Source organism: Hevea brasiliensis, chromosome 17 (assembly GCF_030052815.1).
Source record: "Hevea brasiliensis isolate MT/VB/25A 57/8 chromosome 17, ASM3005281v1, whole genome shotgun sequence".
Lineage (NCBI taxonomy): Eukaryota > Viridiplantae > Streptophyta > Magnoliopsida > Malpighiales > Euphorbiaceae > Hevea > Hevea brasiliensis.
Window position 1 is genome coordinate 10,240,408 of NC_079509.1, and position 27,997 is coordinate 10,268,404.

The 27,997-nt window shown below is 34.2% G+C and overlaps 5 protein-coding genes and 1 pseudogene across 7 annotated transcripts; 3 read left to right on the plus strand and 3 right to left on the minus strand.

The window, feature by feature from the left end:
- The first annotated feature begins 2,606 nt into the window (after positions 1 to 2,606).
- Positions 2,607 to 5,480, plus strand: LOC110662487 (F-box/kelch-repeat protein At1g74510). 3 transcript variants are annotated; one of them, XM_021821451.2, is made up of 2 exons: positions 2,607 to 2,793; positions 3,550 to 5,480. In XM_021821451.2, the coding sequence occupies exon 2, from the start codon at positions 3,592 to 3,594 to the stop codon at positions 5,149 to 5,151; it is 1,560 nt and encodes a 519-aa protein (XP_021677143.1). In that variant the 5' UTR covers positions 2,607 to 2,793; positions 3,550 to 3,591; the 3' UTR covers positions 5,152 to 5,480. The 3 variants fall into 3 exon arrangements, with proteins under 3 accessions (XP_021677143.1, XP_021677144.1, XP_057995369.1); XM_021821452.2 differs by having other exon boundaries at positions 3,554 to 5,480; XM_058139386.1 differs by lacking the exon at positions 2,607 to 2,793 and adding an exon at positions 2,817 to 2,852.
- Positions 5,481 to 7,856: 2,376 nt separating this feature from the next.
- LOC110662486 (RINT1-like protein MAG2) lies at positions 7,857 to 12,166 on the plus strand (annotated as a pseudogene).
- A 2,467-nt stretch (positions 12,167 to 14,633) lies between these two features.
- On the plus strand, positions 14,634 to 15,642 carry LOC110662468 (transcription factor PRE4). Its single transcript, XM_021821436.2, has 2 exons — positions 14,634 to 14,983; positions 15,331 to 15,642. Exons 1-2 carry the CDS (start codon positions 14,870 to 14,872, stop codon positions 15,487 to 15,489), a joined length of 273 nt encoding a protein of 90 aa, XP_021677128.2. The 5' UTR covers positions 14,634 to 14,869; the 3' UTR covers positions 15,490 to 15,642.
- Positions 15,643 to 16,508: 866 nt separating this feature from the next.
- LOC110662485 (pectinesterase 3) lies at positions 16,509 to 17,552 on the minus strand. Its single transcript, XM_021821450.2, has one exon. It carries the CDS (start codon positions 17,375 to 17,377, stop codon positions 16,655 to 16,657), a length of 723 nt encoding a protein of 240 aa, XP_021677142.2. The 5' UTR covers positions 17,378 to 17,552; the 3' UTR covers positions 16,509 to 16,654.
- Positions 17,553 to 19,647: 2,095 nt separating this feature from the next.
- Positions 19,648 to 22,204, minus strand: LOC110662484 (40S ribosomal protein S9-2). Its single transcript, XM_021821449.2, has 3 exons — positions 22,058 to 22,204; positions 20,966 to 21,347; positions 19,648 to 20,061 (listed from the first exon to the last, which is right to left on the minus strand). The coding sequence occupies exons 1-3, from the start codon at positions 22,083 to 22,085 to the stop codon at positions 19,878 to 19,880; spliced, it is 594 nt and encodes a 197-aa protein (XP_021677141.1). The 5' UTR covers positions 22,086 to 22,204; the 3' UTR covers positions 19,648 to 19,877.
- Positions 22,205 to 25,362: 3,158 nt separating this feature from the next.
- LOC110666822 (40S ribosomal protein S9-2) lies at positions 25,363 to 27,982 on the minus strand. The gene is made up of 3 exons (XM_021827459.2): positions 27,863 to 27,982; positions 26,776 to 27,157; positions 25,363 to 25,835 (listed from the first exon to the last, which is right to left on the minus strand). Exons 1-3 carry the CDS (start codon positions 27,888 to 27,890, stop codon positions 25,652 to 25,654), a joined length of 594 nt encoding a protein of 197 aa, XP_021683151.1. The 5' UTR covers positions 27,891 to 27,982; the 3' UTR covers positions 25,363 to 25,651.
- Positions 27,983 to 27,997: the final 15 nt, after the last annotated feature.

Sequence of the window (27,997 nt, forward strand, 5' to 3'; positions counted from 1 at the left end):
GAACTGCACAATTAAGAAAGGGAGGAGGAAAGCGAAAGTGAAGAAATTGATTGCTAGGAGAGGTGTCAAGTGGGTTTCATAGGTGGCAATGTTTCAGAAACAGAAGAGCATGCCTGCCATGCAATACATAACCATTTTCCTTGCACAGCTTCTCAGCCATTTGGTGCTCAGTTTGTATCAAAACCTGCCATTTGGTGCTTCTGAGAGAGATGCTCTTTTTCATTTCAGTTATTTCAATAAAATGTTTATTGCAGTAATAAAATTCACTGCAAGAAAACTCAAATTTAATATTTACAGAATTCATTATTGGGAGACAATATAAATTGCAAAAACAGACATAAAAATGTACCCAGATAATTTTTTTTTAAAAAAAAAAAAGTTAAATTTTAATATAAAAAGAGTGATGTCATTATCATTTAAGACCATGAAGTCATTTGAACCTTTTGATTAGGCTAATTGTGGCTGATAAAGATGGCCATGAGCAACCAATGAAACAAATCTAGAGGAGTAAGTATGATAATTATAACAAATCTCTACATAAAATGTACAAGAAATCATAGCAGATAATCATCATTTATTACCATCAATATAAATGACAAAAGATTAAATTCCCATAATATGAAAGGATAATACTCAAATAGGTAAAGATTTGGTTCAAGAATTGGAATAGAGAGGAGCAATTGAGGATTTTGGTGGTATGCATACAGGGCAATGAATGATAGAATCTAGAGTGAGGTAATCAATTGAATGCTGAGATTATGAGGAAAATAAAAAGGAAGAAAAAGGGAAGCCAAATTGGATATGAAAATCAATACAAAGAGACAAAGGAATCAAAGCAAAACTCCAAATTAACAACATCATATGCGTGTGGATTTGCATTTCATTTAAGGAAAACGTCAAGTTGACGGTTTCATTAACAAATTATTTGGTGAAAAGAGAACAAATTAAAGTTATACAAGGAAGAGAAAGTTAAAAAAATAAAAAAAAAATTATATATATTATTTCTCAAAAAAATATATACATTTTTTTAAAATTTTTAATACATGCATTCCTCTAATATTTGGTAATTTGGTTTTGAGAAATAAAATTTATTTATTTGGTAATTTGACACGTTGCCCACACATATATTTTAAAATATTGATTTATTTATATAATTAACATAAAATATTTAAAATAATATAAATGACATGTTGCACACGCATACATTTTGAAATATTGATTTATTCATATAATTAAAATAAAATATTTAAAATAATATAAATGACACACTGCATACGCATATATTTCATAATATTGATTTATTTATGTAATTAAAATAATATAACTTTTCTTTTACCATAGATTTATATGTTAATAATTAAGAAAGAAAAATATGTAGACACAATAAAAAGAATTAATAATGCAAATATATATATATATATATATTGGTTTTATTAGGATGATTTTGAAAATAATTATAGCTAGGGATTAACTACTAAACTAGTCATTGTATCTATGCATTGCGCCAATTATTTATTTATTTTTTTATTTGAGTAACATATTTAATAAGTATTTTTTCATTTTTTTTAAATTATATTTTAAAATTTTAATAAATTATAATTTAAATTTAAATTTTAATAAATAAATAAATTGGATAATAGATTATATCAAGAAAGTTGATTAATAAATTATTTTTATTATTCTTTAAATTAATTGACATCTATCAAAAAAAATATAAAGAAAGTAAAAACAAACACATACGTCTTTTGAAGTATAGTTCTTAAAATTTTTATACTTTAAACATAAGAAATATTTTTTAAAATAAAATTTTAATTTTATAAATAATTTTTATTGAATAATTTTTTAAAAAATAATTCACTAATTTTTTAATATGATCAAAAATTTAATTAAAAAATATTGATTTTTTAGAGATATATAATATGATCAGTGGAGTTTTATAATATTTAAAATTATAAATTTAATAATTTTAAAATTCTTAAAAAATGTAATAAAAAAATTTAAATAAATTTAAATGATATAAAATAAGATTTTAATAGTTAAAATTTTAAAATAATATTTAATATTATAAGATTTTATATAAAAAATATAAAAATAAAAATAAAATAATTTATATGTGATCTTACAATTTTTTTTTACATTATGTTATTAGAAATATATTTTTTATATTTCATTTTATAAAAAAAGAAATAGTTTTTAAAAATAAAAAAAAAAACATATATAATTTCTTAAGGATAAGTTCAAATTGAATCACATATATCCAAAACCATTAAAATTAACACTAAAAAGTAAGGAAAAAAAAAAAGGGAAAGAGAGAGAAAGAAAAAAAAAAGCCAACTCATGCCCCACAAGCACACACAAGGCGTCCAAAAACACAAAGCGTAGATTGCTTTCGAAATAACAACACGTGCAAAAACAGCCGTTAGCGGTTTCGGTTTCTCCTCCTTGGGGCCGCAATCTCAAACGGTGACTCCACTCAATACCCCCTCTGGGCTCTCACAGAGTCACAGTCTCTCTACGTAGACCCCACACGCCTCCCCCTCTCTTTCTGTTAAAAAAATTATTTTTTATTATTAATATTATATTAATTTAACTCTATAAAAGGCCCCCACGATGTAAGCTCAACATTACCATTAACCCATTATATTACTCTCTCAGCGAATATAACCGGAAAAAAGAATGTGTGCGAGAGACTGAGAGAGGGAATCTAGAGAGAGAAACAGCAATTGGGTTTTGATTCCCATACAGCATAGAAGAGGAAGAACAGCGAAAGTTCCTGCCTTTTTTGCCCAATTTGTGAGTTCTTTCTCTTTCTTATTCTTTTTAGGTGTTGCAGTGCTACTCTCATTGTTGATGTTGGGCTCTTTTTCTTTTCTTTTTTTTTTTTTTGGTTCCTTTGAGTGTCCTCCATTTATCAGTGTTTATATCGATAGAGTTTATTGCAGATTGGTGCTGGTGTTTTCTGTTGGCAGATCTTTGTTTTGTTAGTTTTTGGTTTAGAGGGAAATTTGTTGAGAAATTGAATTCTGCTTTTTAACTGTTGCAATTTTGATTATAAGTCTGTTATGTGTTGCAATCACCTTGTTGCTGTGAGCTCAGAGATCTGATTTGGTTACTTTCCATTTCTTACTTATAGCTGTTTTCAGTGTCATTCATTTTCTTTATCTTGTAGGCTTTTTTTCCCCCTTAATTTTAAGTAATCTTTTGTTCATGATTACTAGATTGTTCTTATCATGCACGAATTTATTGCTGATAGATAAAGTTTCTGATCTGTTGTGTCATAAATGGTTCCATTGAGAGCTTCTGTGTGTGTTTGTGTGGATATGAAGATCTGGGTTTTTGTTTATGATTCCGTTGTTTCATTTCCTATTTTAGCTAGAATGGACTTTTTTTGGTTGCATGCGCTGTGGTTAAAAGGATCTTACTGTTTAATTCATTTCATTTAAATATCATATTATTTAGCCAGATATACTTTTAAATATATGAATTAATTGAAAGATATGATTTTTATTTATTGATCGATTTTTTTTGCATTTTATTATGGTGAGGAAGGAAGGCAAGTTTTCAGCCCTTTGGTTATATAATTCCAGCAACATGTTGGAGGGATCTTATATAATATCAAGGGAATTACCTGCCTCATGCGAGCAAGAGGGCCCGTGGATTTACAATACTTTTCGTGTTGTTGAGCGCTCTAGCAAGCGCAGGTTGGAAGATGGAGAAGATGTTGCATCAAAAAAGGCAGCTAGGCCATCAGACGTCCAGGAGAGACAGGAAAAGATGGAGGGTCTACATGTTCTTCCTGTCTGCCAAACTGATGAACCAGATGATCAGCCTCAAGCAGAGGATATATGTGTTCTTTCTGCTGTGCAATCTGATCAACCAGATCAGCATCAAGCAACTGGTCTGGGTGGTCTTTCTGCTGTGCAAACCGATCAGCCAGATAACCAGCATCAAGCTGTGGGTCTGAACAGTCTTTCTGCTGTGCAAATTGATCAACCAGATAATCAGCATCCAATGGCAGGTCTGCATGTTCTTGCTGTTGCACAAACTGATCAACCAGATAATCAGGATCAGGTGGAGGATAAATCAGATTCAAGTTCGCTTATTAATCAACTTGGTCGAGAACTGTCAATAAGCTGTCTCCTCCACTGCTCAAGGTCTGATTATGGCACCATTGCTTCATTGAATAAAAGCTTCCAGTCCGTAGTTCAGAGTGGTCAGCTGTATAAGCTGAGGCGGAAAATGGGTATTGTTGAGCACTGGGTGTACTTCTCCTGCAATCTTCTTGAATGGGAGGCCTTTGATCCTATTTGCCGCCGATGGATGCATTTGCCAAGAATGAATTCAAATGAATGCTTCATGTGTTCGGATAAGGAATCATTGGCCGTTGGTACAGAACTGCTAGTTTTTGGAAAGGAAATAGAATCTCATGTTATTTATAGATATAGCATTTTAACGAACAAGTGGACATCCGGCATGAAAATGAACACACCCCGGTGCTTGTTCGGGTCCGCCAGTCTTGGGGAAATTGCAATTTTGGCTGGCGGTTGTGATCCAGCTGGCAATGTTTTGAGCTCGGCAGAGCTTTATAATTCGGAAACAGGCACGTGGATTAGCATTCCAAGCATGAATAAAGCCAGGAAAATGTGTTCTGGAGTATTTATGGATGGCAAATTTTATGTTATTGGTGGGATTGGGACAGGCAATACAAAGATGCTTACGTGTGGGGAGGTATATGATATGGAAACAAGAACGTGGCATGTGATACCTGATATGTTACCTGCACGAAATGGAGGAACAGGGGGGAATGAAACATCTGCTGCAGCTGAGGCACCTCCTTTAGTTGCAGTTGCAAATGATGAGCTTTATGCAGCTGATTATGCACAAAAGGAGGTGAGGAAATATGACAAAGAAAAGAATGTGTGGATCACATTAGGGGGACTACCTGAACAAGCAGTTTCAATGAATGGTTGGGGGCTCGCATTTAGGGCATGTGGAGATCGGCTAATTGTTATAGGTGGACCTAGGGCTTTAGGTGGGGGAATGATTGAGCTTAACTCTTGGGTTCCGAGTGAGGGCCCCCCACAATGGGATCTGCTTGCAAAGAAACCCTCAGGCAGCTTCGTGTACAATTGTGCAGTGATGGGATGCTGAGTTGTGAAGTTTAAGCAACAAAAAATGTAGTGCATGGAGTCCTTTCTGTTGGACTATTTTTTCATGGAGATGGGAATCTGGACAGTGGGTAATATCTGCCTTCCTTTTTGGGGTAATTTTCAGGTTTTAATTTAGATCTATAGGTACAGTTTTAGAAGGAGGTCTGGAGATAACTTTGCCTCTTACTTTAATTGTTTTGTTTCATGTACTTTTTCTTCCTTTCTAGTCAGAGCATCTGTTCAGTTACCATGAGAGGGTTTCAAAAGTTGGCACAGTGTAGAACTTGCACAGATGAATAAAGTACTGTTATAGTTTCAGGTTGTTTCAAATGTTAGCATATTGTCTATCATCCATCAAATTAGTTTGATAATAGTTCTCATTTACTTTACCTCATTTCAAGAGATGTGCCAATTTGAATTCCTTAGATGAAAATTCTAATATGTCTACACATGTATTTCTCTGATGGCACTGCTTGTGATTTTTGCATATTTGTAATGATTGAACTGGTAGTTATCCATTCAATCTGATTGAATTGTTGAAAAAAGGCATCTAAATTTTTAATCTGTTTCCTTTTATATCACTGAATCTCATGGAATACATAGGCAGTCAAGATTATACACTGCTTTAGTTTTTCAGGTTAGGATGCCTAGCCTCTGTCTACCTCAGTAGTTCACCTCAAAACTGTAGTGCAGGGAGGTCATCTCTGACCATGCATGGGTTGGCTTTTGTGTTTCAAACAAGACCATTCAGTGATTAAAGTATTTTATTTAAGATGTTCAGAATTGCCTTGCACTGAAGGAATCTATTTTGTGAAGTTTGCATCTCTTATTTAGCTTGTGCCTTTTTAATGTATGCATCAATATAATTTAGACTTTTAACACCATCTGTTTGAACTTATGCTGTCCTGCTTAAATTTTTGGCTACCTTACCCTGTCTTAACTGAAGCATTAGTCCTTACGAGTTTGGGTTTCTATAGTTATCAAACATAATTTGCATGTTAATTTGTGAACTTAATGAAACAATTATTTGTATATTCTATATTTTTCCTAGTTTGGAGACAAGTAAATAAAAGATTCAGCTGATTTAGTGTTTCGTGATTTTTCAATTCATGCAACATCATAACTTTATTCAGGATACTGTTAAACCTGATGTTGATATTAGTGGATTTGGTAAAACCTTAGAACTTTAATTTCTTACTGCTTGTGGTGGTGTCCTTGAGTGCTATTTTGGGTTGCTTTATTGTTTTAGCCAAAAATGGAAGCTGATCAAGGAGTTTTAAGTTCAAGAAATTCCAAGTATGGGCAAGTATAAAATCGTCTCTGCCTCCATTTTCACCTCAGTGAATTATTGAGCTGGCCTGGAGAAATGGTAACACTGATACACATAAAGTAGCCAAGGTATGAAATTAGCAATGTTTGGATTGTCGGTTTTATTTCAGTATGTTTTGTTGATGTGAACATGAAACATGGACTGTTATAGGCAGGAAAAGAATTTAGAACAAGATTGGCCAAGTGCGTTCACATCACAATAAGTCTAGTAAAAAAGAAATGGGGGATACAAGCGCCATCGCCATCCATCTTTGGCTGTGATCTCTTTGCCAGAAAAGATGGTGAAAACTGGAAAAAATAGCCAAGAATATCCCAAACAAACAGTGATTCTTGTTGTGTATTGAATGTTCTGTACGTCATCAATATTGGCACATTTATAACTCTTGGATCTGTGTACTTGAGCTGTGACCTCAGAACTTGGCTTAACGTGCATGGTGGGGATGGAGTTTTGAGCACATGAGTGGACAAAGGGCCAAAAAGGTGGTTGCTTGCTAATATTGTGATTTCCCATGACGACCCTGTTTTTAATCTCTTTTCTTTCTTCTTCTCCACCTTGCCATTTTTGGCTTATTTATTAAAATCATTTGGATTGTTTCTGAATCGCATATCACTAAATCAATTTTACTATTTGCATAAAACACAGGATAAATAAAATAAGTTGTTAAATTTAATTGATTGGGATTATTTGTGATCATATTGGTAAAATACTGTAATTAGTAATTCAAGCCATAATGAGAAATGATGATTATTTTATAACACAAATTCAATAGGTGCCATTGTTTTAGAAAATCGAAACAGAAAATAATTAGTTGATGAAATTCCAATTACTGCAGCAGGAAACGGCCTTTTAGATTTTCCCTTTTCATTTGTACTTTCACCTGTTCTGTGCTGCAAACAGTTGATGCTGTTGCCTGTAAAAATAAATAAATAAATAAATAAAATCTTTTGTTGGACTTGTACCCCAGGTTTATAAAAGTACACTTGTGTCCCTAGTTCGCTATTTGGCTAATTGGACAACTCAGCTCTAGCCTCCACAGAATTCACGTGCCTCCTCCTCTTTGCATTAACTCATCATGCCCCGCTTATTTATTTATTTATTTATTTTTTAAGATATCTAATTATAAAAAATATGCTTATTTTATTTTTTAATAAATTATTTAAAAAAATTTAATAAATCAATTAAATAATTTAATAAAGTAAAAATATATTTACTAAATAATATATTTTTTTAAAATATAAATATTAAATAATTAATTTAGTTAAAATATAAAGATTTAATAATAATTTTTAATTTTTTTTTAAATTATTGTTCCTCTGCTTTTTGGGCCCAAGCTCAATACGACATATGTGTAAAAGCATAGCCCACGCACTTGGTGTCGGGTTTTAACGACCCGAAAAACCAACCTCAAACCCAACCCACGATCGACTTCGTGATCTTCGATCCGAGTCGGACATCGGTATCCTCTCCCTGAAGGCAAAATTATTCATCTTCCCTGGTCGCTCATACGAAATCCGATCAAATTCCCAACCTACCCTTACTCTTCGATCTAATTAACTTATCTAATGGCTTAACCATGGACTCAGCAATCCAAATTCTCACTCCGCTCTCTAATCTTTCCTCCTCAGTTCTCTCATTTCTCAACGAGAGACTCCACAATCAAGAAGATCTCGCGACGGCGTCTAGCCTCGTCTCAGAGCTGCAATTGCAGTGTTTGGATTTGGACCTAACCCTACTCCACCTCAACTGGAGGCTCGAATCAAGTTTTCTCGCTTACGCGTCATTCTCCGATCGAATTCATGGCCTATTCAGCGATGCCAGTTCCAAGTTGACCGATCTCGGCTCCTTGACTTGCGCTCCTAATTCTCTTTCAGGTCGAATTGGCTCTATTTATTTATAAATTCATAGTATGTATATCTGCAAATTCCTGATGAATGTTTCATTTTGGTGTTTTTTTTTGGGTATATTTGTGTTTTAAATTATTTAAGTTCCTTCTTTTTTGGGAATTTGTGTGTGTAGATGGAGGAGGAGGAGGAGCAGAGGGAGAAGGGAGGAAGGGGCAGATATTCCGCGAGGAGCTGCCTGCGCTGGCTAAGGAGGTGGCGAGGGTTGAAACCGTTCAAGCTTATGCTGGTGAGGTCCCACCCCACCACCTCTACCACACCCCACCCCCCACCCCCTTCTTCCACATCCTTGTTTAGAGATATGGGAATGTGAGTTAAGTAGAAGATGAGAAAAGTGCTGAAATTTTCATGTTATTATTGAAATGTATCCAGAGTTACTAGAATGTTAACATTTTTAATTTTTTCTATTTCATTCTTTATACATAAATCACTATACACCGGCATATATTGTCAACCAGAAAACTGTACGAGTGATTTAAACGATAACATGATATGTTAGCTTAAGTAATCCGATAACTTCAAATTATACTTCTTAAAATATAAAAAAGAAAAAAAAAACTTTTTAAAGACTATATGCTTAAGTCTTATTTCTGGAGATGAACAACAGGTTGAATTGGTATCATTCATCAATTTAGCTGCCTGCAACTAACATTTTTTTACTTTGTTGCCATTACGATTCAACCCTAAACTGTATGGAATGAAAAAAATAGATCCATAGAGCCTATCCTAACTGGTTTGGGATTAAGGCTTAATTGAGTTGAGTTGAGTTGAGTTTCCATTTTTGTTTTGACCAATTCTGATTTCTTTTAAACCATTTCAAATATATATAAATATATATGCTCTCACTTTATGTTTAAAATATTATATGTGGAAATTGGGGAAAAGAGATACCAAATAACTTCATTTCATTTGATAGATCATTGGCAAGGTTTTACAGCACATGCTTTTGTGTTGCTTCATGACATGGTATTACTTCATCATCATTGAGGTATATATAAAGTGCTAATTGAGAACCATTATACATATGCTGTTGACCAGCTGCAGTGCTGTACGCCCTAGCTTCTCTTGTGTAAGATGGGACATCCTTGTATGAACTGCATATTTATACGTGTTTGGAATTAGAAGATGAATGGATCTGAATTATACCCAACATGGGATTACCAGAATCAACTAGCTGCATTATTATACTTCTTTTTTTTTGAAGCATTTTAAATATAGGATGTAAGGAGGTGCATAAGTTGGCAATCATCTATCTTTCACTGGTGAATTGAGTAGTGCTATCTTCCTTTACTCAGACTGTGGGTGCTGCTATTTAATTTACTTGATTTTGCCTTCATTTTCTTACGTATCAGCTGTTTTCTGCTTTTATCTTTCCAAGAACTAGTCATCAATATGCTTTCTATTGTTTAACTTATGCCCTCTTCAAGATTTTCCAGCTTTCTCAAACCATTTTCTTGCAACTTTCAGAGACAGCATTGAGGCTTGACACTTGAGTTGGTGATATTGAGGATGCTGTATCTTCTTCTATGAACAAAAATCTAAGGAAGAATTCCTCTACACAGAGTTCAGAAGTGTGTGTGATTCATTTGTTATCAACTTTAATTTTGTAGCAAATATTTTCTTTCTTACTCCAATTGTTAAGTTTTGTATTTGCAGGAAATACGCCTGCTTGCTATTGAAACACTTGGACAAACGAAAAATATTTTAACGTCTATCAGAAAGACGCCCCCTCAGTGTACACGTCTTATATCGGCAGTTGATCACAGAGTGGATAAAGCTTTGGCCATTTTAAGACCTCAGGCAGTTGCAGATCATCGCTCCCTTCTTGTTTCCCTTGGATGGCCACCATCACTTTCCACCATGACTTCCTCAAACCTTGACATAGGGAAATCGAATGAAGTCCCCAATCCTCTCTTCACAATGCAAGGGAACCTCAAACACGAGTACTGTGAAAACTTTCTTGCCTTGTGCCACTTGCAAGAGCTGCAGAGGCAAAGAAAATCTTGGCAACTTGAGCGCCACAATAGGGAAGTTGCTCTGCACCTACCACTTTGGGCAATCAAAGAACTTGTGAATCCTATCTCAATTGCATGCCAAAAACTTTTTTCAAAGTGGACTGATAAGCTGGATTTCATTTTTGCTCTTGTGTATAAGATTACAAGGGATTATGTTGACACTATGGATGAATTATTGCAACCGTTAGTTGATGAAGCAAGGCTAGTAGGGTACAGTTGCAGAGAAGAATGGATTTCAGCAATGGTAACCTCTTTATCAAGATACTTAGCAAAAGAGATATTCCCTAATTATATCAGTCAACTAAATGAAGAGAGCACCGCTGGCATCCAATCACAGGCTAGAATATCGTGGCTCCATCTTGTCGACTTGATTATTGCTTTTGATAAAAGAATTCAGTCTCTGGTAACAACACATTCTGGAATCATGCTTTCCCTTGAGGAAGATGGAAATTCGCAGAAGATTTCTTCTCTTTCTATGTTCTGTGATCGACTTGACTGGCTTGATCTATGGGCAGAAGTAGAGCTTAGTGACACACTTGAGAAGCTAAAACCTGAGGTAGGCGATGAGCGAAATTGGACAGTGAAAATTCAAGGGGCTGCTCTTTTATCTGGTTCTGAATATTACAAATATCCTGCAGTTTCTGGTGCCTTCCTTTGGCATCTATCATTGGTAGTTGATTGATGTCGGTCACTGCCTAACGGCTCTTTGAGGTCAAGGTTTCTCAGGTTGGCTGGTGCACCTTTTCTAAAGAGATTTTTGGATTGTGTCCTTCTGAGGTGCCAAGAGGCTGAAGGACTGACTGCATTAACAGATGATTATGCTCTAATCAAAGTTGTAAATTCCATAAATGCTGCTCGCTACATTGAGTCTGTTTTGAATGAATGGTGTGAGGACATTTTTTTCCTTGAAATGAGATTTGATCATGGTGAGCAACTGGGTATATCAATTGATGACAATGAAAGCAGGGAGGTGCCAATTGATGGACCTGTTAGTGACATTTTTGATGAGGAGACAAGAAAGTAGGGGGATTTTAGAAAAGAGTGGGTTGAGAAGATATCAGCTGTTGTTTTGAAAGGCTTTGATGCTAGGTGTCAAGATTATATGTAAAACAGGAGGCAGTGGCAGGACAAGGGTGAAGAAGGCTGGACAGTTTCCAAAAATTTTGTTGGGGCTTTAGATTATTTACAAGGAAAGATGGCAGTAGTGGAGGAAAATTTGAATGGGATAGATTTTGTTGGTGTATGGAGAAGTTTGGCCGCTCGAGTCGATTGCTTGCTTTTCAATGGTATTATTATGAGCAATGTGAAGTTTCATGATCGTGGTGTTGAAAGGTTTAGTCATGATTTGGAGGTTTTGTTTGGTGTATTTGGAGCTTGGTGCTTGAGGCCTGAAGGCTTTTTCCCCAAATTAAGTGATGGCTTGAAGTCGTTGAAAATGGAGGAGCAGCAGCTTCAAGGTAGTTTCGGTGGGAGGAGAGAAATGGATGAAAGAGAGTGGAATCAGAAATTTGGGTGTGTCCGAGTCTCAGAAGATACTGAACAGTAGAGTATTCATGGGATAAACGCTTTCCAAACTAAAAACGTTTTTCCAAGTGTTGTTCACCGAAGGGATTAGCAAACTTGGAAGTAAAACATGGAGGTTCATTCTGCTTATTGAAGCAATTGTAGATTTTTTTTTTTTTTTTTTGGTTGCACATGAGTAGAGCTCATGGACTGACCAAATTGTTTTTGAAAAATGACAGAATAAAACAATAAAAATTGTTTTGTTTATTCCGACATTTTTTTTATCATATTAATAGTCAGATTCGTGGGGCTTAAAATTGATTTATCGTAATTATATTTTCTGATGTTTGGTCATGTAAGGCCAAGACATAAATAACACAGTTGTGAGTTCGTAAAATTTTACTGTGTGCTATTGATCCTAAGGCAATGTTTAAGAGGAGGGAAGTGTTTTCATTACTGCAGTTGCGGGTCTTCAATTATCATGGGTGGAATTAATAATTTAGCATTCATTTCGTTTTGCTCCGATTTCCCCCCTCCTTTCTATCATAACAGGAGGAACTTGATGAAATATTTTATTTTTTCAACAGGATGTGTGCATGTGCAGGTGGTATTGGTGAATGGTTTTGAGTATCTTCTCAGCTTCCCGAACTGAAAAGGCACAACCAAACACCACAAGAAAATAATAAATTAGAAAAATTCAAATTTCTTTGTCTGAATGTGCAAATCAGTGCCCCTAATTATTGAATAGTACATGAGAATAGGATGTGTGAAATGATTTACAAGTTACTATTTGATACGCATTCGTGCGTGTATGTGTGTGTGTGTTGGTGTGTGGATGATTGAATAATTGTTGCACTCTGAACTCGCATGTGCTTTGGTGACCTTGTATTGTCCCAGTGAGAAACAATGCCATTTTTCTGAAACACTTTATCTAAGGGCAACTTGCTGTTTACATATTCTTTGATGTGATATGCATTTATTCCAACAGAATTGAAGGGAAAGATGACCCAGTTGAATAACGCCAAAGGGTGAGAAATACTTGCACTTCTGGTCTAGTTCGACCCTATAAATCATTGACTAGTTTCAGTTTGGAGTTTGACCGATGTAGTTTTAGATTCGAACCAGACCATTGGATCGAAATTGGGGGTTCTTACTCAAGTTGAAGGGGAACATGGATAGGACCACAAAGTCCCCCCTTAGTTTTGGTTTTAAATCAGTCTCGATTCTAATTTTAGTTCAATTTCAATTAAATCCAACAATTTAAATATTCATCAAGAGGAAAAACTTTATTTTGGTTTGAAATTGTATTGAATCAAACCGGTCAATTTTAATATGATTTAAGATAGATTTTAATCAATCTTATTTTAACCTGTTTCAGTCCTATTTCAGTTTCAAATTTCAAAATAAACCGAGGGGATCCGAGTCTAACTAGTCGTCCAGTTCTCCTGTGTGAAATAACATATGTGGTCGGCTACCCGAAATTACGGGCTAAATGAAGAGGTTGGTAAATGAAGCCAAACACCCCAATAATTGGGTGAGTTTTGAACCATTTCTTTCTCAACACCTTCAATTTTCTCATGGGCTTGTATTGCATTATTGTACGTGTATGCATAGTCACATCAGACTTTAAGCCCCTCTTCCTTCATCACATGAGAAATATTCTTGATTATAATAGACAAATGACCACTTGGAATTACAGTGAAATTTGAGAATTCTTCTGGATACCTAGTCTAGTCTTCTTGTTTGTTACTATGGCATACAGGAGCTAAGTAGTTGCAGACTTGCAGGCCTATTGGTACCTAAAGAGATAACATGAGATTAGGTTGGTAGTCTAGCTAACAAACACATACAGCATCTGCTCCCAAGTCAAGGAACTGAAGGCAATTTTGCCATTTTCTTGTGATCTCTGTGTTGATGGCATGTACGGTAAAGTTGGGCTTATGTAGAAGTGCATCACAGTAAAAACACACAGTATTTGTAAGTTATTGCACTTGACTTGTATGATATAAGATGAGAGTCAACTCATATTGGGAACATATTATTTTCCTGGCAAATGTATGAGTGATTTTGTCTTTATTCCCCAAAGCATATCATAATTTACAAAATTGATTTAATTTTAATGTTTAGCCTAACAAACTCAATTCAACTCAACTCACTCTTTATCTTAAAAATTTTGGGTTGGCTATATGGATTCGTTTTCTCCACTCTAAACAATTTTGAGTTAAATCCTCAGAAATGTGTAACGTTTAATCTAACAAACATTCGAGTAAATCAATTTTATGTGTTTATAAAACTTCTTCAATCACTAGAGCTTCTCTAGAATTTTTTAAGGTAATCAGATTTGATGGTTCAACTAGAAATGGCATCAGAGATCAAACTATTGTTCAAGGGGAGTGAACCCAGAACAAAATTTTCTAAGAGACTGGGAAAGGCAGTGGACAAAACAAAAAGCGACTGAACCCAAAACAGGACTCCTAGACATGGGAAGGCAATAGATTAAAAAAAAAATAAAAATGGTGCAGACTCTGCCCTCAAAGCCCCATAACGCAAGCAAGAGACAAGGCATCCTCATTTTGGTACATAGCAAATAAACATTTATATTTAGAATGGAAACAAATATACAACAAATTAGGGTACATATTTTGATTAATTTTGCAACTAAAATAGAATGCCATGCTGATAAGCTAATTGTCTTTTAGCAGACTTAATTGGTGAAGGACCTACTTGATTATGGACCCATTAGTGCAGAAATGTGGGACAAAAGGGACCTAATTATGTTTATCTAAATCATTAATGTCCTTATTAATGTCTTTGTCCAAATAACTTGTCTTCAAGCCTCCTCTCTTCAACTCTTTTTAAGCTGTTCTTGCCTTCCATTCCAACTTCCCCCTAGTGCCTGCTGAGTGCTGATAGTAGCAACTAGCAAAACAGACTGTAAGGGAGCAAGAAGCCAAGCACAGAGTTTCAGATATGTCTAGCAGAAGATCATCAGAAGCCTCAAAAATCACTGAAGATGAGATTAATGAGTTAATCTTGAAACTACAAGCATTGCTACCACAGCTTAATCAAAGGCAGGCCTCCAGGGTATAGGCTTAGATTCTTTTTCTTCTTTTTATCTATCTTCACTTCTTTAACACCACCAGAAAGTTATTTCCACCAAAGAATGGATTTAGCCTAATTTTCACCATTCCTTTATGACACATTAGCTGTTGGAGTACTGACATTTTCAACAATATACATACTATGCAAGTTCCGAGCTATATGCTTATGCACCAAGTCTTGCAATTCTAGTATGCACCATAGTCGAAATGCTTGGATAAATCTAAAACTACATATACTCAAGCAAAAAATACTAATTAAAATACATGTATTAAAAGGTTGTAGTGATTTTGTAATGCTAAGCAGGGCCCCTTTTTTGTGCTTTGTTACAGGTATCAGTATCCAAAATTTTGAAGGAAACATGCAGCTATATCAGGAAGCTACAAAGAGAGGTGGATGAAGTGAGTGAAAGACTATCTCAGTTAGTGGATTCTGTGGACATCACTAGGGTTGATATAGATTCCCTTATTACAAGTATTATACAACAATAATATAAGTTTCACTACTCAATACCCTCTCCTCTTTTCTATCCATATGCTTATATATGGAATTATATATGATGCCAGCATGTATATTCCTGTATTAATAACTCTAGTATATGCTTAATTTTATAAATATGCAGCTTTTTCTTTTTCTTTTTCTAATCTCAGCTTTTTCTTTTTCTTTTTCTAATCTGTCTCATTCTTCTCCTGCTTTGTCCTTAATATGATATGATGGCTAGCACTCTTCTGCTTATTATTGGTTTTGGGTCACAGAACTTAAATCTTTGATTTATGTTTACCCACTAAGAAAAATACAAATTAACCAGGGGATTATATATAATAATATTATTAATTTGATAATTATATTTCTTTTAGTAGGCATTAGCTTCAGGGGAGGAATTGATAGGAGTAAGCGGATGGCAATTTCTGTTTGGATCTGTTATGCAAAATCTGTAGCCATCATTTACTTGGGTATTGTCTCAAACATTGCAAGTCATAACTATTCTGAATTTTTAATAAAGTTGGTCTATGAAATTAGCTCCTGAGATAATCTGGATGTCCAGACAACCCACTCGCTATCACCTATGCATTCTCATTAGCACTTTGATAGTTGGGTTACCTTCAAGAAGCACATGGAAGATTGGTAAGCGATCGAGCTGTTATTTATAACATTTGCGAAGTTTTTGCTCCACCTGTTCTTGAAAAAAATAGTCAGGCTTTGCGTTTTCACTTAAAATCTCTCTTTTAAAATTCTAAAAAATAAAAGAGAGAGAGAGAGACTTAAAACTTGGCATCAATCCATCTTTGATCTTTCCTTTGGTTTTTGAGTTCCCAAGAAAGTACCAAAAGTTTCGGTATTTGAAAGCTGTTAGAGCTGAGAGTTTTGAAACAGTTCCGCCAATTGGATCCTTTCATACAAACATTTGGTTTCCATTTTCAATTTTCTTGGTCGAGAAATTCAGCAGCACACAACAGAAAATGCTAACCCCACCAGGGTATCAATTTCATTGTAATCCCAGAACTCAAAATTACAAAAATTCAATTCAATTTCTCACTGCATTACAATTACTTGGAGATTATTTACACGTTTCATCTTACAAATGCATATAAGAAAAAAATTTTAAGATCACAAATTTTTAACATCCACACATGCTCAATACACGCAGAAACAAAGTCAATGCATTTTAAGATCAAACTTTTCAAGAAGGCTCTGCATCTGAGCAACAATAGCTAAGCTATTACTCAAGAACTCCGTAGAATTCTTCATCTTAGCCTTTACCTCATCAAGAACCGTTGATCCCATCTCCTCCAAGCCATCCACGCAAGTCTGCTGATCGGTCATGGCACCGCTGATCCACGTCTGGATATCGTTGATCTTCTCCAACGTCAACGCTTTTTCTCCAGGGCCAACCTCCATTGCCGACAGCGAATCATTAAGTCTACCCAGCGCCTCATCAAAGATACTCACACAGTCGTTTATAGCAGCCTTAGAGTTGGCGTCGTTGAGAGTTCTGAATAGGGAAGAAACGTTTTTGAGCTCTTTAACGGAGATTTGGAGAGAGAGCTTGAAGATAGCTTCTGGGTCTGGCTTTATCGAGACGTTAACAGAGGATATGCTGGTGAAGCAGGATGCTGGGTACCGAGTCACGTTGCAGACAGTTTTGATTGAGTTGACCGAGTTGGAAGCAGAGGAGAGAGATGGGGAATCAGACTCAGACTCAGAGGGCTCGGTGTTGGACTCGTAGATCAAGGCTGCAAGCATTAGGCCGATGATTAATGTTAAAAGAAGGGAGGCGACGATTAGGGATTTTCGGATAGTTTTAGAGTGGTGGGGGCCTTTATTTTCAAGGGTGGAGTTTACTTTGCCATAGCCTTTAAGGACGTTAATGGATTCCATAGTTAGGTTTTGGAAGATCAGAAATGGCAGATGCGAATCCTTAAAGGGCTTTGATACAAAGCAGAGGAAGATATCTGTGTATGACCAAGTCGAGATTTTACCATCAGCTTAATGGACGTGGGTTTAGATTTCTTCCAGGCCACCGACTCACCAGGTCAACATCTTATCAGGTTTTTGTTTAAAATAGAAAAATTAAAAAAAAATCATTTTATAAAATCAAATTATATATATATATATATATTAAATTTTATTATTTTACTTTTTTATATTTTTAAAAATTCATTAAAACATTACTAACACTTTAATCATTTTATTCATTTTCTAGGTAAATTGTATAATATTTTGTCAATTAAATTTTAAATAAACAATTATTTAATTCTTAAATTTTAATTTTATCAACACTTTTACTCGTTTATTTTAAAAATAGATTAAAATATTCTTATGCTTACCAACTTCAATAATGGTATTTTAATTTTTTTTTTTCCTTATAGAGACAAAAGTGTATTTTGGTAGATTAATTATTAAAATAACTATAAAAAATAGAAAATTTACATTAAAATTTTTTACTAAAATAATTTAGGGTAATGAAAAAATACTAATTTAATTAGCCTGCTAAAAAATTCAATTTATATAAGTTGATTTGATATATAAGTTGATGAAAAATATTACTTAATAATTAAGGATTTTCGTCAATAACAAAATAAAGGATTCAAAGACAGGGCATGTTTAGTATTAAGTTTATAATTTATTATTATTTTTTAAGTGTCATTTTAGATGTTATTAAAAATAATTTGAATAAATTATTTAATTATTTTAAAATTTTTATAATTAAATATATTAAATTTATTATAAAAATAATTTTTAATTAATATATATAAAATAATATCTTTTAATAACAATAAAAACTATAATACCAAATAAATCTATACTTATTTTTTATAGTGTTATGATTTTGAACATATTAGGATTGAAATTATTCTTATTCCTAGTGATGGTATTATATGATGATATTTAATAAAAAAAATTATAATTATCAATATTAATATCAATAAACTAAAATAAAAAAAATATTTATATATTATAAATTATAAAAAAAATAATTAAAAAAAAAGAGCTATGGACATTGAGCAACTTTTTTTCCCATGAGCTACATAATTAAAGGTTTATTTTGACTTTATTGTTGGTGAGAAAATCACTCTTTTAAATATAATAATTAAAAAGTATTAAAAAATAATTAAAAATTATATTAGATAAATTTTAATTATAAAAATATTAAAATAACAAAATAATATTTTTTAAATAACTTATAAAATAATACTCTTATTGAGAAAAATAATTTCAACATCTCAAATTTAAGCATCAAACAGACACTAAAAAAATTTCCATCCAATCCCGGTTTTCAGTTTGGTAAAAGCCCAACGATTCTGGCTACCACAATTTGCCAAGAGGGCATAGAGAAAAAAACTATTTAGCAACTCAACAAAATTAGAAAATGTCATATAAATTAACATTTTTCTTGTTTATTTCTCTTGCTTTGACGCATGATTTGATACAAAGTTTTCATTTGGCATTAGAATAATTAATTGTTTTTTTAATATGATTTTATAATTAATTTCTGAACTTGTTAACAATTCCAATATTTATAAACGAAATTGTAATTCGCTGTTGTTCATTCCACTTCAAAAGTAAGGTGAAAAAAAAAACTTGGATCCAAATTAATTTTAAAAAAATTACATTTTGGGCTGTGCCCCAGAGTTTAGGATGAAGTGAATTACAATGCAAGAGAATAACCGAACAACACCATTGCAGCGAAATTAAAATAACAAAAAAGAGAGCGGAGAAGATATTAAGTGATACTCCAGTCAATAGCTTGTCGTGCCTATAGACGGGATAGAGACTAGGAAATCACTGCGGCAGAAAATTCCAACCATGAATAGACAACTGAACAACAAACACCTTTGGGCGAATCGAGGACAATGGCCTACGCCCCTTAAACCTTCCATGACCCATTCCTTGGATAATAATTTATAGAATGGGAGGACAGTTTTGTAGGGCTTTATTTAATATGGTCTAATATCTGATAGTAGAAATAAATCACAAGCATCGACAAAAATTGATCAAATGCTATAAGCACAAGATTGAGCCTACTGATCTAGTTTCAAGAATAAATATCGAGTCTACTGACATGTTAGAATGACAACAGAGAGTTGGCTCTATGCATATATTCCAAGTTTCCATGCCAATCAACATACATCTTCGCTAATAACATATTCAATAACCAGCCAGTTGTATTGTCATTTGATGGACAAAAAATAATAATAATCCTCAGCACAGGTCATGGGTACATGTCATCACAGAGCAAGCCACAAATAGAAGTTCCGAAACCAAAACATTAACACGGTACTATTTTTTATTTTTTTTTAAAAGCCCCGCAAAGGTAGCAACAAAATTAGTTCAGAAAGTAACACAAGTTATAATAGGATGATCCTAAACTCATTACTCACTCCTCATCCTCCTCATCTCCATCTCCACCCGAAGCCTTCTTGCTAGCTGCTCTTTGGTTCTTTCTCTTCACTCTACCAGGGCGCCCACCACCAAATGGACTTGTCAAGGAGAAATCAATGTGCTTCTGTGAGTCAACCCTAACCATGAAAGATGGGATGTTCACCACCTGCCTTCCAACCCTGCCAACCACAAAATTTATAGGTTATAAGCATATTAAGTAAATGGCTGCCCTCATACTACAAGAAAAAGACAGCAAAAATATTTTGAACACAAGATGACAATTATGTTGATGACAATAAACTGTATTTCAAAACATTATGGATTCTGTTGACTACAAAACTGATTCTTCAAAATATGGTGACAACATCAGCAATTTGAGAGGACAATGACTTTGTTGAAATATGTTCCAGTTTTCTAACATGCCCCCAGGCATATCAATACAGATAGTGAACCATATGCCTTAACTTCGATATGATTCCAAAAGTTACTCACCAAGCCAGTATTTATGAAATTCAAAGTGCTTCCTATTCTTTTGTTTTCTCCATTTTTTTAAAATTAGTGGAGGAATTTGAACACAAAATCCCACTACATTACCTCTACAACACTTGGCACACTGTCCTCCTTACAAACAACCAAAACTACTAAGTCGAGTCCCATTGATTGATAAATAAATAAACCATTGGCAAAACTTATTGTAACTTTGCCTCTTATTATTCACCCTCAAAATATAATATCACCCCTTCCTAAGTTATTGCAACACAGAGTCGATAGTCATCGTATTCACAGTTTCAGACCCATATAATACATCGTGCCATCATCACATAATCCATCAGATCATATACAAGTACTATCATGCCAAACACAAGGAACACTTCTGCAATGGCAAGCATTTCATCAAGGTACAATCCAGTTATTATGCGAAAACATTTATCCTAGAGATCACAATTTTGTAACATGAAGGGAAAGTTAAACCTAGTAGAAACCCCCTAGGAGGCTAAATTATTAAAATCAACAAAGTAATAAGCAAACATCTCAGGCAAAATGAAACTGAAAAATACTTTTATGTTCTACTTCTAAGTTCACCTGATATGCCTCTGTCTAATAAGCACTCGAGCATGGTGGATGGACTTTGCCATACCAGACTTGAACACAAGTGTTTGCAAGCGGCGCTCAAGGAAGTTCTCCACAGTCAAGGCCAACACGTAATCAAGCTTGTTCTGACTCTCATCCAATAGACCATAGCGGTTCATCCTGCGGAGAAGAGCCTCGCCCTCAAAGATCCGGCGAGGGTTCTTCTCATCAAGAGTCAAAAGCATCCTAGCAGCATTACGGATGCGGCTCAGTGCATATTGGACCCTCCACAGCTCTCTCTTGCACCGCAAACCATACTCACCCACCAACTTCAGCTCTGCATCCAATCGCTCCTTCTCATAGGGACGACGAGGCTTCTTAAATGTCTTCCCATCTAAGCTTATTCATAATATTAATATGCATTGAGGAACAAGAAAAATAAATCAATTATCAAACTAAAAATACAAGCAAATATTTCACTTAAGAGTCTGTTTAGCATGAACAAGTAGGTAAAACAGGCCTCTCTTAGGTTCCAAAAAACTACATAATGGCCGAAGTGCTCAATTGAAATTCAGATATATGTTGGAGCTTTTCATTCCATTTGGTCAAAAACTCTGAAACCCTATTTACTGCTTCAAAACAAATTTACCTCTTATTGTCTATCACTTGGTTAGCAACCAAAATTAACCAAAGGCAACAAGTTTGCTATTTCGTATCCACACTAACAAACCCCTTTACCCAAAATGCAAAACACAGCCATTTTAGCCAAGCAATGAATAAAAAAAAAACAAAGAAATAAATGCATGCAAGATACATGCTTTCCTTTGTTTTGATCAGCAACCAAACAGTGTATAAGCCAATTAAAAAAAAAATAGAATTAGATCAGAACCAGCAATTTACGGATCAAGCAACAATTTCTTTTTTAAAAAACAAAAAATATATGTATATCAAACAGATCGAAGTAAAGATTTCACTGTAAATCCTTCACTTACAATGAATGAATCATTATTAGAGAAAATTTGCTAAACTAATTTTATTCGTGCATCAATTTTACTATAAGAAAATGAACACACACAATGAGAGGGAGAAATATGGAGATATTACAGTTGCGATAGAATGAGACGTGCACCATAGTTCTGCTCCGACGAGGCCGTTCCTCTCACAGAGCTTCGTCTGTCACCAGGGTACAGCACTTGAAAGTGAACCATTATAAAGGAAGGAAACCCTAAAACCCTATTCTCTCGCAGAGCTTTGTCTAATGGGCTATATTTAAGGATCGGCCCATCAACCATCTTAACTTCATTTCCAAAGTTAGAAGCCCATTGAAATCGAGTGGCTTTTTCTGTTCGGCCCTTTCCTTACACCACTTAATGCCAGTGGTGCTGATTTTATATTGATTTCCATGAGCCACGTGATTAAAAAAAATTATCATCCCATCGGCGTTTTCAGTTAGGTAAAAGCCCAGCGATTCTGGCTGCCACAAGAGGGCATAGAGAAAAAACTATTTTAGCAACTCAACTAAATTAGAAAATGTCATATAAATTAACATTTTTCTTGTTTATTTCTCTTGCTTTGATGCATGATTTGATAAAAAAAGTTTTCATTTGGCATCAGAATAATTATTTTTTCTTTAATATAATTTTATAATTAATTATATAACAAAGTAATGATTCTTACGTAGAATAATGATAATTCAATAATGAATTATTGTAAAATCATCTTGTAGTTTTTTTTAAATAATAATTATTATTTATTTATCATTTTACAACAGATGCTAACATAAAATTATAATTATATTGTATAATTCCTCCCCCTTCAGGGACAAAGCCTTACACAACTGAACAAAGAACATCTTTGGGCGAATAGAGGACAATGGCCTATGCCCCTTAAACCTTCCATGAACCATTCCTTGGATGATAATGTATAGAATGGGAGGATGGTTTTTTTTTTTGGGTTTTTTAATGTGGTCAAATATTTGATAATAGAAATAAATCACAAGCATGGACAGAAATTGATCGAGTGCTGTAAGCACAACATTGAGTCTACTGATTTGTTAGAATGCCAATAGATAGTTGGCTCTACGCGTAGATTTTAAATTTCCATGCCATCTATATTTTTAGCTAATTAGGCCTCACAACATATATTCAATAGCAGGTAAATTACCTAAAAAGTAACTCAATTTAGGATATAATAATAAAATATTTAAATTTTAATTTATAATATAAAATCTCATATTTAGTTTATGTAACATAAAATTTCATGTAATTTATAATAGTAGATGATAATATTAATATGGCATTTATTGAATAAAATAAAAATTATACATTCTCTCATAATTTGACAACTGCCAATATATATATTACTTTAAATTAAATTAATTAAATTCTCTCTCTATCTTATCTCTTCTCCCTCGTTCTCTCCCCACATCTCTGTCTGTAACTACCCCTTACCCTCAGCTTCTCATCTTCCCCAACATCGACAATCCATTACACATCTCAACCTTACCCAGCTCCCCCCAACGTTCACCTCTCTCACCACTTGCGACGAGACCATTCAGCATCCTTGGCCAACCTTCACAATCGCTGCCCATCTCGACAGACCCAACTCCTCGCCTACATCGAAAATTCGCTATCAATTTAAGAATTAGGATTTTGAGCCTCACTATACCAGGCTACACTAAAAACAGACCCACTGCAGCTTGTGAAGGTCCTTGCAATGTCATCAACTCACGAACGACCACTGATGTGCAACACACCACCTTGCAGAGGACCTTGGCCTTTGTGATGCCTTTCTGACACTTTTCCCTTCAGCCAAATAATCACACATGAGCCCTCACGCTCGGAAAACTAGATGAGCAAGACCGAAATGAACAAAACAACATTCAGATAAACAAAACAAATTTCCAAATAAACTCAAACTGTAAATGCCACTCGACATCCTTGGGATGAAATTTACAACCATTCTTCCTTCTTTTCTCCGTATAGTTACTGGGAAGTCGTCTCTCAAATCAAGTGCATTCTCAACTATTTTCAAGTCGCAAATAGTAAGAGGATGGGGCGACTGTTATGAGGTGTTGGGAAGATGCTGGTGGGATGGGTTAGAGATAGGGCTGAGCACGATTCTCGGTTATCCCAAATCGAATTAGAAAACGATACTAAACCGATAATAATCGTATTGTTCTAAAGTTATTGTGATAATTTGATTTAATTTTAGTACTTCGTTAAGAATTGGGTTAAAATTATATCTAAATTAAATTAAAATTTTATTGAATCGAAATCAAACTGAGAATCATATTATGTATTTTTAATATAATTACATATACTTATATATGTATATTTAATTATAAATTAAATATAATTTAATATTATATTAAATTTCTTTATATTTTTTTAATAATTTTAATTATAAATATATTAAATTATCTTATAATTTTTAATTATAAATATACTATTATTCTATATATATTAATTCATAATTACATTTTTATTTTATTAAATATTACATAATTAATAAATAGCTAAATATATTTTATATGATATACTTATGTTACTGTACTATAGAATATATTTAATCTTAATTTATATATACATTTTATAATTAAAGTTTATATCATTTAGAAATAGTTAAAATATGTATTTTATGATATATTATTTATTAATAATCAAATTTTAAATTTAAATGTTAATTCAAATATAACTTTTTCAAGTAAATAATTACATAAAATTATTTTAAAAATAAAAAATCAAATCGAAATCCTACAAAAATTGAATAAGTGATAATCATATTAAATCAAAACTAAAACCAAAATAATGAAGAACTAAATCAAAATTGTGTCGAAATTTCAATTTGGTTTAGACTCCTAAGCAGACTCCAAACCAAAATAATGAAGAACTAAATCGAAATTGTGTCAAAATTTGAATTTGGTTTAGACTCCTAAGCAGACTCCAAACCAAACCAAAACTATAGACGTCTGATTAAAGATGACTTGACGGCGTGAGGAAGCAATCGATGGTGTGAGTTTGCAACGGTGGGGTTTTAGAGCAGAGTTGATTGGCGCAAGGTATCAAACTCCCCGGAATTACGTAGGAGGGGCACGGAAAAAAGGACGTGGGGTTCACGGATACGGTTTGACGTACTTTTCTGGCTATAAACCCATTTCAATTTTATCTTGAAACCAATTTATTCAAATCAGTTACGGATCGAGTTTCTACTCTCCAAAGATTTGGGTTGTTTAAGCAGTGGAGAGAGAAGGTAGAGAGAGACGAGAGGGAGAGAGAGAGAAATTATATTTTCATTATTTAATAAACACCACGTCCACGCTATAAATCAACATTATCAACTTAGTAGTCGGGTATTATACATTACAGGCGTGTATTATAGGCTACAGATGAACATATTAAGAAACAGTGTTACAAATAAAGTTTAAATTAAAGCTTAAGCACAGAAGTACCATCTGTTTAATTTACAGATTCAATAACCAGCCATTTGTGTTGTCATTTGGCGGAAAAAAAAAAAAATCCTCAGCACAGATCATGGGCACATATAATGCAATCACAGATCAAACCAATATGGAAGTTGGAAACCAAAACAATAAAGCGGTAATTTTAAAAAAAAAAAAAAAAGCCCCGTAATGGTAGCAACAAAACTAGCTTTGACAGTAACACAAGTTATAATAGGATGGGTCCTAAAACTCATTACTCACTCCTCATCCTCCTCATCTCCATCACCATCAGAAGCCTTCTTGCTAGCTGCTCTTTGGTTCTTTCTCTTCACTCTTCCAGGACGCCCACCACCAAATGGACTTGTCAAGGAGAAATCAATGTGCTTTTGTGAATCAACCCTAACCATGAAAGAAGGGATGTTCACCACCTGTCTTCCAACCCTGCCAACCCCAAAATTTATAGGTTATAAGCATATTAAGTAAATGGCTGTCCCCATACCACAAGAAAAAGACGGCCAAAATATTTTGAACACAAAGTCAACAATTATGTTGATGACAATAAGCTGTATTACAAAACATCTTGGATTCTGTTGTCCACAAAACTGATTCTTCAAAATACGGTGAAAACATCAGCCCTTTGAGAGGACAACAAGTCTGTTGAAATACGCTCTAGTTTTCTAACAAGGCCTGCAGGCATATCAGTACAGATAGCGAACCATAAGCCTTAACTTCAATAGGATTCCAAAAGTTACTCATCAAGCCAGTATTTAGGAAATCCAAGCTGCTTTCCTATTCTTTTGTTTTCTCCATTTTTTTATAATTAGTGGAGGAACTTGAACACAAAATCCCACCACATGACCTCTACTACACATAGCATGCTGTCCTCTTTACAAACAACAACAACTATCAAATCGAGTCCCATTGGTTGAAAAACAAATAAACCATTGGCAAACCTTATTTTAACTTTGCCTCTTGTCATTCACCCTCAACATATAATATCACTCCTTCCTAAGTCATTGCAACACAGAGTTTATAGTAATCATATTCACAGTTTCGGACCCATATAATACATTGTTGTGCCATAATCACATAATCCAACAGATCATATACAAGTACCATCATGCCTAACACAAGGAACACTTCTGCAATGGCAAGTACCCATTTCATCAAGGTACAATCCAGTTATTGCCAGAAAAATGTTTGCCCTAGAGCTCACAATTTTGTAACTTGAATAGAAATTTAAACCTTAAATATCAGTAGTAGAACTTCCTAAGAGGCTCAATTATTAAAATCAATAGAATAATAGGCAAACATCTCAGGCAAAATGAAACTGAAAAATATTGCTATGTTCTACTTCTAGTACCAAATTATATAAGCTCACCTGATATGCCTCTGTCTGATAAGCACTCGAGCATGGTGGATGGACTTTGCCATACCAGACTTGAACACAAGTGTTTGCAAGCGGCGCTCAAGGAAGTTCTCCACAGTCAAGGCCAGCACATAATCAAGCTTGTTCTGACTCTCATCCAACAGCCCATAGCGGTTCATCCTGCGGAGAAGAGCCTCGCCTTCAAAGATCCGGCGAGGGTTCTTCTCATCGAGAGTCAAAAGCATCCTAGCAGCATTACGGATGCGGCTCAGTGCATATTGGACCCTCCACAGCTCTCTCTTGCACCGCAAACCATACTCACCCACCAACTTCAGTTCTGCATCCAATCGCTCCTTCTCATAGGGACGACGAGGCTTCTTAAATGTCTTCCCATCTATATTTATTCATAATATGCATCAAGGAACAAGAAAAATAAATCAATTATCAAACCAAAAATATAAGCAAATATTTCCCTTAGAGTCTGTTTAGCAATATAAAGTAGGTAAAACAGGATTCTCTTAGGTTGCCAAAAACTACATAATGCCCGAAGTGCTTAATTGAATTCAGATATATGTTGGAGCTTTTCTCTTCATTTGATCAAAAACTCTGAAACCCTATTTACAGCTTCAAAACAATTTTACCTCTTATTTTCTATCACTTAGCAACCAAAATTAACAGAAAAGCTACAAGTTTACAATTTCGTATCCACACTAACAAACCCCTTCACCCACAATGCAAAACACAGCCATTTGAGCTCAGTCATGAATAAAAAACAATAAAGAAAAAATGCATGCAAGATACATCTTTCCCTTTGTTTTCCACAAATTTATCACCAACCAAACAGTATATACGCCAATTTAAAAAAATAAAATTAGATCAGAACCAGTAATTTATGGATCAAGCACACAATTTAAAAAAAAAAAAAAAAAAAAACATGTATTTAAAGCAGATCGAAGTACAAGATTTCACTGTAAATCCTTCACTTACAAAGAATGAATCATTATTAGAGAAAAATTGCTAAAGTAATTTTATTCATGCATAAATTTAACTATAATAAAATGAACACACACAGTTAAAGGGAGAAATATGGAAAGATTACAGTTGCGATAGAAGGAGACGTGCACCATGGCTCTGCTCCAACGGGACCGTTCCTCTCAGAGCTTCGTCTCTCACTAGGGTGCAGCCCTTGAAAGCGAACCTTTATAAAGGAAGGAAACCCTAAAACCCTATTCTC